General features: G+C 51.1%; 1 protein-coding gene across 7 annotated transcripts in view; it reads left to right on the top strand.

The window, feature by feature from the left end:
• The window catches only part of ARNT2 (aryl hydrocarbon receptor nuclear translocator 2), a 194,186-nt gene that overhangs the window by 60,058 nt on the left and 119,455 nt on the right, over positions 1-14,673 (top strand). For all 7 annotated transcript variants that reach the window (XM_081227599.1, XM_081227601.1, XM_081227597.1 and 4 more), the window contains 2 exons: positions 7,849-8,062; positions 11,702-11,915. In XM_081227599.1, coding sequence (XP_081083725.1) covers positions 7,849-8,062; positions 11,702-11,915 — 428 coding nt within the window. The remainder of the gene's footprint in view (positions 1-7,848; positions 8,063-11,701; positions 11,916-14,673) is intronic.

The following is a 14,673-nucleotide window of genomic DNA, read 5'->3' on the forward strand; positions in this document are numbered from 1 at the left end:
TTAATCTTTCCCTCTGAATTTACGACCCTGTTTTATTTAGAGCTCTGATATCAAAACCCCGTTGATAAGGGAAAACTATGCAATGTGGGCTTGTCCTGCAGAGATCTTTCCTGGCAGAAAAAGAAAAAGATTGTCATTTCCCAGAATTCTCAGTCTGTGCATCTTAGCTAAGAGAGCTGAGCATTTTGTTTCGAGGTGGGAAGATGCTCAACGTACTTCTGATGCAGAGAGGACAGCCGGGAAGGAGCAAGGATTGCCTTTTTTTTTTTCCTACTTTATTTTTATTTATTATTTTTGGCTGTGTTGGGTCTTCGTTGCTGCGCATGGGCTTTCTCTGGTTGCAGCGAGCAGAGGCTACTCTTTGTTGCAGTGCACAGGCCTCTGATTGCGGGGGCTTCTCTTGTTGCAGGGCACGGCCTCTAGAGCGCGGGGGCTTCAGTAGATGCGGCATGTGGGCTCTAGAGCACAGGCTCAGTAGTTGTGGCTTAGGGTCTTAGTTTCTCCGTGGCATGTGGGATCTTCCTGGACCAGGGCTCGAACCCGTGTCCCCCGCATTGGCAGGCGGATTCTTAACCACTGCACCACCAGGGAACCCTGGATTGCCCTTTTTTGTTGGACTTCATCTTATCAGTAACCTTGTGGGGGACACCCTGGATTGGCCATGTGGACTCCGTTTAGAGCAGGGAGAGATTCAGCTGAGCCTTCTGACACTGCCGAGTAAACACCCAAGGTGAGCACTGCCAACCTTCCCAAACGTTCTCCTTGCCTCAACCGCCTTAGTTCTTTTTTTTCTGGAGTATGATTTTCTTTTCTTTTCTTTTCTTTTTTTAGTTGGAGTATAGTTGCTTTACAATGTTGCATTCGTTTCTGCTGTACAGCAAAGGGAATCAGTCACATGTATACATATATCCACTCCTTTTTAGATTTCCTTCCCATTTAGGTCATCACAGAGCACTGAGTAGAGTTCCCTGTGCTATACAACAGGTTCTCATTAGTTATCTATTTTATACATAGTAGTGTGTATATGTCAATCCCAATCTCCCAATTTGTCCCACCCCCGCTTTCCCCCTTGGTGTCCATAGTTTGTTCTCTACTTCTATGTCTCTATTTCTGCTTTGCAAATAAGTTCATCTGTACCTTTTTTCTAGATTCCACTTACAAGCAATATTATATGATATTTGTTTTTCTCTTTCTGACTTATTTCACTGAGTATGACAATCTCTAGTCCATCCATGTTGCTGCAGATGGCATTATGTCGTTCTTTTTTATGGCTGAGTAATATTCCACTGTATATAGGTAGCACATCTTCTTTATCCATTCCTCTGTTGATGGACATTTAGGTTGTTTCCATGTCCTAATAGTGCCGCAGTGAACATTGGGGTGCATGCATCCTTTCGAATTATGGTTTTCTCTGGGTATATGCCCAGGTGTGGGATGGCTGGGTTATGTGGTAGCTCTGTTTTTAGTTTTTTAAGGAACCTCCATATTGTTCTCCATAGTGGCTTCGACAGCCTTAGTTCTTATGAACCAGTAAAGTCTGGCAGAGAAGTTGGGTAGAACCTGGCATGGTGTAGCCCACGAGCAACCAAATTACTAAGGGGTTTAGCTTGAGACCTTCTCGTCGTTTCAGTGGGTTGGGGTTAGGATTGGAGTTAGAACGCTTTGCAATGAGCTCTGTTTCAGGTGGAGCCAGCCCTCTGCCCTCAGGCCCATCTGGATCAGCCACCCCCTCGTAGGTGTTTGGCTCTCCTGCCACTGACTTCAGTTTTGATGCCCTTCTTTTCTTGCTCAGCAACCCCAGCTCCTCCTGCTTTTCTCCTGCAGAGACGAACCTAGATGTGCAGTGACAGTACCTGGATAAACCCAGACTTTGTAGAGAAGGGGAGGAAATCGTTTCTGGAGTCATAAGTAGTCCTGAGCTGTGTCTCTCTAGAAGCCGCCAGGCCTTTTCTTCCCCAAAGAGCCTTAGGTATCTTTTCCTGTCAGTCTCCCCGGCTGTTCCAGCTCTGACGCTGGGACCAGTCAGCGCTCTACTGAGGAGCCTAGTTCAAGTCCTGGGACGTCAGTACCTCTCTGAGCTCAGGGTCCTCTTCCACAGAGGGTGGTCCTGAGGACCAGTGCAGTGACCAGTGGGAGAGGCCTTGGGAGGCTGTGGGGGAAGTGGTCCCACCAGAATGGGGGTGATCAGAGACTGGGCCTGGGCCTCCTCTTTGCAGGACCTGGGCTTTCTCAGACTCCATCTCCCTGTGTTTTGTGTGAGCCTTATCTTCAGCCTAAACACCGGGGTACCTTGCAGCTGCTTTGCAGAAAACCATGCCGTGGATGGCTCCTGGGGGCGGGGTTCCTGCCTCCATCCCAAGGAGGAAACATCTTTTGCTCCTTCTGCAGAAGCCTTGGAACCCAGGGAAACTGCCTCGCTGGATATGCCTCTGTGGGTCCCCTCCGCAGGGCCTGTGACCAGTGTCACTGTGGGCTGCCCAAAATGCCCTCCTCGGGCCTTCACGGCTCTCACGGTGCCCTGCCCTGCCACCCAGGAAGGGCTGGCCAGGACAGGAAGGGTGTTCCCTGAAAGCTTGCAAGATACAGTCTCCCTCCCGGTGTCAGGGAGGAGGAACCAGGGTCAGTCTGAGCCTGAGGCTGCTGCCAGCCGGCAAGGACTCATGTGGAACGCCCCCCCCCCAAATCCTCCCCCCTTGGTCAGGATGGTTCCCCATCCCAGTCCTGAAGAACAGATGGTCTGCACCTCTGCAAAGGGTCTCCTCCCACAGTCTGACTCCCCCCTCGCTGGAGGGGATGGATGCTTCTTTTGCATGAGAAGTGCTGAAGACCTTTACCGAATCAGACCTTTACTGCTGCTTGGCCATGTGTATCCAAGTGGACAGAAGATGCGTTTTGCTTGTTTCATGCTGGTCTGTTGTTGAGACCATGGTGGCCTGGAGAGCAGCGTATGTGTCAGGAGGTGGCGGTGGAAGCTGAGGTGTCATAGAGGAACGTGGCCCTGGTCCCACCTGGAGCAGGGCTGCTCTACCAACAGTCCTGTCACCTGTGGAGCTACTAAGCTGGCAATGGCGGGGGGTGGGTGTCAGCACTGACTTCTCAGGTTTGGGACCTGGCCGTGTGGGTGACCAGGCCGAGAGGGAGCTGGTCGTGTCCCTGATGGTGTCAGGCTGTGTGCCACCCCCCAGGGCTCACAGCTGGTGACAAGAGCAAAGAGAGGCAGCTGGAGGACTTAGGTTTACCACATGCTCCTCTCAGCCAGGCCTGCCTAAGGGGCATGCAGGGTCTTGGGGCCCTCGGGTTCCTGGAGATTTCTCGGGGCTTTTGTTGTAGGTCCTGTTTGTTCGTAAGTCCAGCAGAGTTAGCCTAGGTCCCCAACTAACACAATCGGCTCTCTAGTACTGCACTGGAATAGGTTTATAATACTTTTCATACAAATAATACATAAAAGACAAACACAAAAAATAAAGAAAACATTTTGACTCTTACAGTACAGTACCTTGAGAAGTGCAGTAGTACAGTACAAGAGCTGGCGTCCAGGGGCTGGCATCGAGTGAACAGGCAAGAAGAGTTACTGACTGGCGGAGGGAGAGGAGGTGGGAGATGGTACAGCTGAAGGATCGTCAGCGATAGGAGACGGAGGGCGAGATGCGATGTCACTCACACCTGACGCTTATGGCACAGGTTCTGATTCCTTGCTGGAGTCAGATGCACGTTCGCATCTTTGAAAGTTCGAAACTTGAAGGTTTGTTATGTAGGGGACTCGCTGTGCACAGGGACTGTGTCCTTGCCTGCCCGCTCTCTGTTGCCTCTGCTGGTCTGTCAGCGTCTGCCGTGCCTGCCTGCCCGCCCCGAGCACTCAGACCCTGAGGTGCCCCAGGTGTCTCGGGTCTGTGGTGACCGGAAGACCTGGCCCCGGTGTGGAACTGTCCTGTCCGTCTGCCTGTACAGGTCTGTCGTTCCCTTCCCACCAGAGATGGGAGACTCAGCTGCCGTCCGCAGAGTTGAAGGAAGATCTTTATTGAGATTTCCAAAGCACCCCTATTTTGTATTTAATCAGGATGGACGTGTATCTCACTGCTTCGATTAGTCTTAGCAGGTCACCCTTGGGAGCCAAGCTGGAAGAGAAACCCAAGACAGCGTGCAGCTGCACTTCCTCTTTCTTGCCCTTAGTTTCTGCAACCGTGTTCCTGGGCCAGGCTGGGGGCCCTCTTGTGCCAGCAGAGGGGTTACAGCCGATGGCTGTGCCTGCGTCCTCAGCTGTCACTGCTGCAGAGCCCTTGCCCCTGTGCCCACGTACAGAAGGGCTCATTGCTTTACTGATGCTGCACGTGGGGCACACGAAACTCAGATGCCAAGGTCACAGGCTGCCCCTGCAGCTCCTCCAAGCAGACCCCGCATCGGCCACACCCTGTGGAGGAGGTGGCTTTGGTCCTGGGGACACTTCCTTCTGTTTTCCCAAGAGATGTTTTTCCTGTTTCTTGCCTCCGTGAGCTTTCAAAATGGAACTATATATACATACATGTATATGAATAGACATATACATATTTTAGTAGATTCAGTAGCTACACTCATTTATCTTGTTGCTAGGTAACTGGCGGCTCTTTGTCATTTTGACCTTCTGTTGGTAACTCAGTCTTATTTTGTGAAATGATTGGAGCATTTTCTGCACTGGTCAGTCAATACAGTTGGTTTTAAACAGTTGCCCTCGTGTCTCCGTCAAGCACCTGATCTCATGAGTTGGGTTTATCCAGTGCAGTGATGAAATTGCTTTAGATCCATGTTTAAGAACTTCACAAAGACTCTTCCCCCCAGACGTTTACAAAGCGAGATGGTCTGTGGCTCTTTTGGAAATAGGATCAGAAGCAGGCGTGCCCTGGTCCAGTCTTGGCATGGTTGCTGTGGTAACTAGCCAGGGGCTTGGACTTGGCCCTGTGGGCTTGGGGCATCACTGAAGGGCTGGAAAGGGAAGAGCTGGGTTTGCGTCTTTAGAAATATCCGCCCAGTCACAGCACGCAGACTGAACTGAGGGCGATGAGATGAGAGAGGTGACCAGACTGCGGAGGCTGGTGGCACCGAGGTGAGGGGGTGAGAAGTGGTGCCAGCTGGTGGGCGTGGGCCAGGAGAAGGTAGAAGAGAACCGGGAGGTATTTAGAAAAGATCTGACGCAGACTGAGTGTGAGGGGAAGAAGCACTTCGCCGTGGGCTGCCCTGAAGGTGAGGAAGAGGGAACAGCGCATTCCTGTGCTGTGAGGCGAGTGAAGGAGCTGAGCGCCTGCTGGAACACAGGGCGGAAGAGTGGGTGGGCCCTGACTTGGGGCGCAGGGGGGGTCCTAGAAATCAAGCTGAGGGGGGTGGAACTTAGACGGCAAGCCGTAGGAGCAAGTTAGGGTTCGGGAGTGTCTCTGAGCAGGAGATACGGGGAAGCATGTCCAGGGCCCCCCGGCAGGGATGTTCATCCTGCATCGTGATGTACTGTTCCTGCATGGCCAGAGTTTCTGTCCGACACACCCTTCAGCAGTCCCAGGCAGCGTTCTCGGCACACCATCTCCGCTCCTGTCTGCCTCGATGAGGTGCGGGCTGGCAGGGTGGAGAGCACGCCCCTGAGCAAGCTCACCCAGGCCCTCCCGATGCACAGTGCACAGTGGGCCAGCGGCTCCAGGCCACCTGTGACAGGTGTGTGTGGAGGGCACAAGTGGGTGATGGTGATGAAGACTGGGGCACACAGGAGTCCCCTGACCAAATGCCCCCTTCTCCCCACTCCCCCCGTCTCTGTGATGGGCCCCCTCTGCTTGGTTGTCTTTCCTCTCTCCACAGCATACGAGCCCCTGCCCAGGAACCTGAGAGCCGAGAGCCATTTCTCCTGAACAGCGGGCATCCTCCCTTGCCCCGTGCAGCAGGGGCACTTGGGCTGCCTCTGGCTGTTTCCTATGCTCCCTGGTCTACTCCCAAGGGTCCTCACTATGGGCAGGAGGGAAGACCTCGCCCCAGGAGTCCCCTTGCTGGCCTCAGCTGCCCTCTCCTCCTGCCTCCCCGCAGGACTCACCCACCTCCGAACCTTTCCCCAGAAGCCAGCTGAGGGGCATGGCAGACCCAGGCCCTGTTACCAGCCCAGCTTGTCACGCTCCTGGTTGCTCGGCCCTCTCCTCCAAGCCCCAGGACCTCCCCTGCACCCAGGCCTGTCTGCTCCTGCCCACGGAGGCTTCATCCCAATTCCAGCCCTTTCTTTGATCCTGCTGATCCTCCCCCCAGAATATACCCCCTTTACCTGCTGCCCGATCAGGGCCAGCTCCCTCCCAGCTCCTCCCCCACCCCTTCCAGGAGCACCTCCCCCTCTCCTCTCTTATTCTCTCCTGGGGTCTTTACTTTCCATGTGCCTCTGGGAGCATTTAGTCACATTCTGCCTTCGTTTCTACTATGCAGGGTGATGTTTTACCATCCTAACTGGTACTTAGCTGCTTTAGGATAGGAGCGAGACATTTCCTGGTTCCTTCGTCCCCTCCCCCTTGTGCGCCTGGCTCAGTGCTTTTTGTATAGAAGCTGCTCACCAGGCCGCCCAGCTTAGCTTGTCCCCCTTGGTTTGTTTGCGTGTTCACGTGACACCTGCCTGTAATCAGGCCTGCCTGGCGTCTGCTCCCAGCCTGGCAAGGTGGGGTGTGAAGCCCCGTGGATACATGCAGTGTGTGAGGAAGCCTTGCTTGGGGTGGTTCTTTTCTTGCTCTTAGTGTCAGCCTCGTACTTTGAGCACCTGTGAAACCCTAAATCCGACAACGGACGTGTGATGTACTGTTAGACAGTTCTTTTACCCGAAGTGACAGCTTTGCCTCAGTGTCGTTGAACTGGGTTGGCTGTTACTCCCTTTCAAGCCTAGAAGGTGATAATCTCGAGACAGAAACATTCTATCATCCCTTTTGCTAGTTTAGCATCTTAACACGTCCGTGAGGGTTGCTTTCGGAATTCCTGGCAGTGCTGGGTTTTTTAATTGGCTCCCTGTTGTTTAGTGAGCGGGGTGCACCTGTTCTGTTACTAAGCTGCAGAAAATGTGCTGTGCATAGTGCGAAGGCTCGTTCACAGCTTGATGTGACGTAGGTCTGTGGCCTGGCTGGCTGTTCAGTGACACCAAGAATGGCAAGGCTAGACCTGTTTCTCACTGGGGGTCAAAGTAAACCACGTATTTGAGCAGATGGTAACTACATTCAGTGTGTGTGCATGTGTGTGTGTGTGTGTGTGTGCGCACACGTAGCATGTACAGATCCCTGGGTGCACATGGAAAGCATGTTGAGTTCACTTTGGATGCCTGAAGGATAATGTCTTCGTTATTTACGCTTATTAAAAAGTACTTAGGGGGCCTCCCTGGTGGCGCAGTGGTTGAGAGTCCGCCTGCCGATGCAGGGGACACGGGTTCGTGCCCCGGTCCGGGAGGATCCCACATGCCGCGGAGCGGCTGGGCCCGTGAGCCATGGCTGCTGAGCCTGCGCGTCCGGAGCCTGTGCTCCGCAACGGGAGAGGCCACAGCAGTGAGAGGCCCGCGTACCGCAAAAAAAAAAAAAAAAAAAAAAAAAAAGTACTTAGGTACATGGGAGCAGTGGAAAGCTTTGAGTACATATTTAGAGGTGAGTCTGAGGCATCTGTAGAAGCCTGTCCCCACCCCACCCCCCGAGAAAGAAACTTGCTAATGTGTCAGGGAGCTGCTCTGCCCAAGATGTGTTCAAAGCCACTGAATTAGCCATTACGAGCTAGTCTTTTGGTTACTTGGCATTAACGATGTACGTGCCGTTTTACACCGTCAGACAGTAACCCCCTGTCTGATCCTTCTCTTTCCCCCTCTCCTGATCTCGTGCTTTCGGGAAGAGAGAACCACAGTGAGATTGAAAGGAGGCGGCGGAACAAGATGACCCAGTACATCACCGAGCTCTCTGACATGGTCCCCACGTGCAGCGCGCTGGCCCGGAAGCCGGACAAGCTCACCATCCTGCGCATGGCCGTCTCGCACATGAAGTCCATGCGGGGCACCGGGAACAAGTCCACAGACGGCGCCTACAAGCCTTCGTTCCTGACGGAGCAGGTACCCCGTTCGCCCCTCGCCTGCGTGCTTTTCTCCCCGGGTAATGGCATCATTGGAAGGGGAGAGAATGATTGACAGCATCGCCAAGATGACATAAGCTACGTGGGGAAACAGGGCTAAAGGCTGAGGTAGGGACGAAACCAGGGGATTTTATTTCCATTCTTCACTAGGAAACGCTCTTCCAGGGGTGTTTGTCTGATTTTGCGTCTTCTGCTTTTTAAATTTCCCATGTACCTTAATAAGGCATCACTCAAAAAAAGACATTGTGCTTAGCATGCTAATACAGGAAAAAGCCAAGCAAAACCACAGTTTTTCTGTGGTAGAACAGCGGTGGTGATCATGACGGTGATCAAAGTTTTGGTAGCTGTCACAACAGTCATAGTGGCAAGGATCCAAACGGCCAGCACTTGGGCCTCTGCCCTGAGCCGGGTCAAAGTCAGATCTGTCTGTGCAGGATTTCTTCAATCCTTATTCTAGCCCGAGGAGGAAGCCTCTGTAATTCATCCCTGCTTTAGAGATGAGCAAGTGGAGGCTTAGAAAGCATCAGTCCCCTGCTCCGTGGCGGGGCCAGGAGTTGACACAGGTTGGTCAGACCCCAAAGCCATATGTTTAACGGCTGTACTAGTAGCTGCATAGTTGGGAAGAGCAAACCCAGGAAATGGTTAGTGGGAAGTATTTTGTAACTTGACCGTTCCCTGCACTGGAAGGCCTGTGTTCTGGGTCATGGCTCTTCTCCATGCTGGCCAGTAGTAGCGCAGATCATCAGATGCTCTCAGCTTCTGTTTGCTCCTCTGTGGATGAACATGAGCTTTCTTCCTTCCTGACTCTGAGGGGTACTGCAGGATAAAGGAGATGATGGACTTGAGAGCACTTTGTGTATGGTGCAGGCGGGGATGCAGGTAGGAAGTGTTAGGTCTCGTCGGGGGCTTCTCGGGAGAGAGCTGGCCCTGGCAGGCTGTGAAGGAGCCCCAGAAGATGCACAGAAACAGGGCAGACCAGTGAGCACAGAGCCTTGGAGGAACAGGGGAGGAAGGCGTGTCCAGAGACAGAATCATTTATTCTGCCAGTAGGAAGAATCTGTTCATGTCACTGGACTTAGGTTTAGGAAAAGAGCAAGGGGAGAGGAGCTAACGTGTATTCCTGTGTGGCAGGCATTTTAGCAAGGGCTCGGGTCACCCCAGGGCCCACGTGTTCCTCACCTCGAGGTGTGAGGAGGTGTGGTAGCAGAGTGACCCTCGCTGGGAGGCCACGGGGCCCGGTGGTCCTGGGCACAGGGCCCAGCCTCTTTCCACCTCTGTAAAAGGACCGCAGTGATGGCCCCCACCTGGCAGGGTTGTAGAGACAGGTCAGGTAGGCAGCAGAGGAGAATGTTTAACACGGGGCTGCAGTGGAATGAAGGATGGAGAGCTGGCAGGTGAGCAGGCAGAAGTGCATTGTGCACCTCCTGACCACTAGGATAGTGAAAAGCTTTCTCTCTGCATTTCTTTAATCCTTACGTGGACCTGCCAGGGTCCATGTGTGACATTAATCTCTTTACCTGTAAGTGACTGAGGATTAAGAAAGTGAGGAGAAGAGAGAAGGCAGTTAGGCAAGTTACATGAGTCCTCCCCATCTTTCTCTCTCGGTTCCCAGGTAGGTTGTTGATGACAACAACAGCTACGTGTGTTAAGCGCCTACTGTGTGCCAAGCCTTTACTAAGTCCTTCACATGTAAGATCTCACCGAACCTCACAAAATCTCACTGAAAAAAGCGTGTGAAAACACGGAAGCCGAAGATGCTCAATAGGGAGCCCAGACTTGCACGGTGAAGTGGAAGGGCCATAGTTGATGGTCTCCTTTTATGCCACAATCCGTGCCTTTAGACCTAGCTGTTGGTTTAACTGGAGAATAAAAGCAAGGCTCATTCTGGATTCAGGGCACAGGACCTTGGTAATGAGTGACGTGCTCCCAGAAGACAAAAACTGGGGAGAAGGGTGTAGAAAGAGGGGCCCATGATGAGGGTGAGGCTCCGTTCCATAAGCCCTTCCCACAGTCCTTGCAAAAGGGCTGAAACTGTGAAAACCTACATGGAGTCATCAGCGTCCACTTCCTCTCCTCCAGAGACAGAGAATTCTCTACTTTCCCAGACAACCTGTTTCATTTCTTCCAGTCCTTCCTGTTGGGAAGATCTTCTCCATACTGAAAGTAAAACCGCTGACCCAATCTTCTGAAATGAGTAAGCATCTAAGAGACATGGAACAGCAGAAGTGCCAAGCAAGAGAAATGGACAAAATAAACCTTTCCGTAAAAAAATGCTTGTACAGGCTGCTTCCACCCTAGATTCCCAGACAGAGGATGTTACAGTTGTGACTCAGCCAAGGGCTCAGAGGCACTGGCAAATCTCCCCAGTTTCTGCTCCCCAGCAGACTCACATTTTCTAATTTTGGGGCTTTTGGACCCCCCTCGGGACGGGCACTGAGGGTGGGGTCAGATGCTCTAGACTCCCCGTCTTTTGCCTCCATGCAGATGGCCCTTCCTCTGTGTTACAGCGGGGCTTCCACCTAAGATTACACGTGAACAAAGGATTCCCAGCAAAAAGTGTCTGCCAACCACTGACTGGAAGGATCCCTTTGTTCTTCGGGCCCTGAGCAGTGTGTGAGGTTGTTAGAGAGGCGGCTGTGGACCCCAGCACACGGGGAAGACATAGCCCCCCAACTCCTGCAGGAACGGAGCCCCTTTCATTCAGCAGGAAAGGGCTCCTGAGCTTGATGGGAGAATGACAGGGTAGGTAGCCACACCTGAGCTGCCTGCAGGCCCTGCAAAGAGAAGACTTTTTAACAGAGTTGACTTTGCCCCCTCTATGTCCCTCTCGGGATGATGGCCAGGCTTCCTGCCACCCATTCATTGATCCCAAGCAGCTTCCTTCCTGCCTTCACTGACAGTCATGAGCTGTGTGAGTGTGACTCCAGGGCTGGTGCGGTCAACCTCTCTTCTCACCGTAAAGTGACATGGACAGTGCTAGGTGCCCTGCCACCTTCTGGGATTACTCTGAGAGTCTGTTGAGATGTTGGCTGTCAAGGAGTCCTGGAAGTTTGACAGACATGCAGGTGTAAGGTGATACTCTTATATCCACCGCCAGCATTCAGCTCAGAAAGGAAGGAAGAGAAGAAGAATGAGTGCACTCTGAGTGTGGCAGGTGGTGGCTGGGGAGACACCTGGTGCCTTTCCTTCTCTCCTCCCACTTTCCCATGGTCCCTCCCTCCCTTCCATGAGCCCCGTGTGTACCGGACCCTTCTGATCCAATGACATGACTGCAGCAGTTTGAATATGTAGGTGAGGCCATTCACACCTCTGACAACCCAGCACTTCCTGGTGATCACTTCTTGCTCTCTCATTCCCCTGGGCTAGAAACTTCCTCTCTCCCTAAGAGAGGGCCAGTTAAGACAGGTTTAACAGTGTTTGGAGTAGCTGTATCTTAGGGCTAGTATAAGCTTCGTGCATTTTTACAGCTCATTTTCCCAAAACAAACAAGCAAAAGCCCCAAAACTGTTTGTGTATCACAATGAATTTCTGAATAAAAGTTGAAGGTTGCTAATAACACTATTTAATTGGCCTGGGTTTGTCCATGCTTGGTCCTAATCATGATTTTTTTTCTTCCCAGGAACTGAAGCATCTCATCCTTGAAGCGGCTGATGGATTTCTGTTTGTAGTGGCGGCTGAGACGGGGAGAGTGATTTATGTGTCTGACTCCGTTACCCCCGTGCTGAACCAGCCCCAGTCAGAGTGGTTTGGGAGCACCCTCTATGAACAAGTGCATCCTGACGATGTGGAGAAGCTGAGAGAGCAGCTGTGCACCTCAGAAAACTCAATGACAGGTCAGTGTAGCCCTCTCTCTCAAGACTTTTCCCTGGAGAAAAATTTCTTTCATTAAACATATCAGGTGAGGGATATATTTGACTTAGCTTGTGTAATAGCTTCATTCATCCTGTAGTGTTTTAAAACTTCGTGTTTAATACATCATTTTTTCCCTATATTTTACCTGCAATTAGGGCATGTCGCCCCTAGGAAGCACTGTTGACACATTAGTCACAACCACATGCTCTGAAATGAGGGTTATGCCTCAAGTGCATGATTATTTGTGAACCTGATTATAGGCACTGATTTCCCAGACCTTACTTACCAGAAATGAAATTTCTCATTGAGACGTTTAAATACAGTCAGCTCTGCTCTAACACAAAATACATGTCATAAAAATCACTGCAGTAAACAGAATCATGAAACAAAGCCCACAGGGCTTAGTGGGAGAAAATGGGCTAGGAAGACAACACTCAAAAATTTGTCAGTGACAGGTAAGAACAAAACTAGGAACCTGATAAAAATGGGAGCACAGCTTGACACATTCAGTGGTTAAGAAATTTATAAATATTACCATAAATATGGCACTTGACCTTGAAACTGACTTGAAGTTTACTTATGGAAGTGAGCCTCAGAAGGGCTGCCACTTGGGTGTTCCTGTGAAATGATGCAAGGACAGTCATGTGATATCAGGCAGAAATCAAAAACTGTAACACCAGATGTTGGACAGGTATGGCTCATAACACACACGGTAAATTGAGGCGGCTGCTGTGTGCCTGAGTGTGTGCATTTTGTGAATTCCTATGTGACTGAGTTCAGCTGGGTGCAGTTTTCTGTGGTCATCTAGTATTTCTTGCAGATGAAATCATGCATAAGCAAACACAAAATTCACATTCTGCTCAAATTGTCCCCCAATGTATCAATGGCATTGGAACAGATTTGCATTTTCAAAACAAGTGTTATAGTAGAGTTGACTTATACCATACTACTTGCATTCCACTTTATGATATATCTGTTTGTGCAGTGGTGTTCTTCCTGCCACACTGAGAGCTACTGGATTCTCATTCACTTCTGTGTCTGCCTGCAGAGCCTTACTCAGTGCTTGGCATGCAGTAGGCATTCAGCAGAAGCCTGGTGAGCAAATGAGGCAGTGCTTTGCTCATTGTAGTAGTCTGCTAGGGCTGCCATAAAAAAATACCACAGACTGAGTGGCTTAAACAACTGACATTTATTTTCTCAGAGTTTTGGAGGCTGAAAGTCCAAGATCAAGGTTTGGTTTCTGGTGAGACCTCTCTCCCAGGCCTGTAGACGGCCGCCTTCTCACTCTGTGCTCACATGGACTTTCCTCTGTGTCCACAAATCTCTGGTGTCTCTCCCTCTTTATTTATTTATTTTGGGCTGCATTGGGTCTCTGTTGCTGCGCGCGGACTTTCTCTAGTTGCGGCAAGCAGGGGCAGCTCTTCGTTGTGGTGCACAGGCTTCTCATGGCGGTGGCTTCTCTTGTTGCAGAGCACGGGGTCTAGGCGCATGGGCTCAGTAGTTGTGGCTTGCAGGCTGTAGAGCGCAGGCTCAGTAGTTGTGGCACACAGGCTTAGTTGCTTCACGGCATGTGGGATCTTCCTGGACCAGGGCTGGAACCTGTGTCCCCTGCATTGACAGGCTGATTCTTAACCACTGCTCCACCAGGGAAGTCCCACTCCCTCTTTCTTCTTATAGGGACACCAGACCTACTGGATTAGGGCCATACTCTTTTGACTTTATATGACTTTATTCACCTCCTTAAAGGCCCTGTGTCCAAATACAGTCACATTCTGAGGTTCTGGGGGGCTAGGATTTCAAGATATCAATTTAGGGGGGACACAGTCCAGTCCATAACACCTATGATAAGACTGAATCAGGTGTTGTCAAAAGTGACGGCACTACCACTGTTTCTGAACGATAATAGTCATTTTCTCCGTGTTGGTTATCAACGATACACGAAAAGGAGGGAGAAGATAAAGGATTAAGGTGTGAGGACAGAGCCTACATTGTGCTTATCTCGTGTCTCCTGAAATGGTGACACGTGACCGTACTTGTAAAACAACGGCGCTGAAACAGACGCAAAGAAAGATGTGCCCTGCCGTCCCCCAGCCTGGGGTGAATTAGAGAACTCCCTGTAGAAATCCTTGGGAACACACCTTGTAAAGGTAAATATCTGGGAGGGATGTGAAAGGGAAATAAAGCAGCCAGGAAGTGTTGGTTTGACAGCTGAAATCACCTTCCGTGGAAAGAGCTGTCTTTTTCCAGACTTCAGTGTCTGAACACAGGATGTGGCTTTTTGAAACCAGTCAGGAGACCCAGCTGGGGCAGTTGGTGGGGGAAGTGATGGTCAAGGGCAGGTCAGGCTCCGGGTCAAGGGTTTAGCTAGCGGGCTCACCAGAGTTGGGTGGACACTTCTGTCTGTGGGAAGTCTTAATGTGTCTGGCAATGTTTAAAGGGGCAGAGTGAACCACATTTGGACAGAAATGTCCCTGGAGTGGACACTGGATGGTGGTCTTGGCATCCTTCACCTCCAAAAAGTTCCTTGTGCTCTTTCGTGGCTTTTTTTCTTTTTCCTTTCCTCTCTTCCTTCCTTCCTTCCTTCCTTCCTTCCTCCCTCCCTCCCTCCCTTCCTTCCTTCCTTCCTTCCTCTTTCTCTCTCTCCTTTTTCTTTCTTTCTTTTTTTCTAAGAACACTGAAAATGAGATCCCTCCTTACTCCATTTTAAAGTGCACGTTACTACATCACTAACTACAGGTA

Source organism: Mesoplodon bidens (assembly GCF_964165515.1).
Source record: "Mesoplodon bidens genome assembly, chromosome: 3".
In the NCBI taxonomy this organism is placed as follows: domain Eukaryota; kingdom Metazoa; phylum Chordata; class Mammalia; order Artiodactyla; family Ziphiidae; genus Mesoplodon; species Mesoplodon bidens.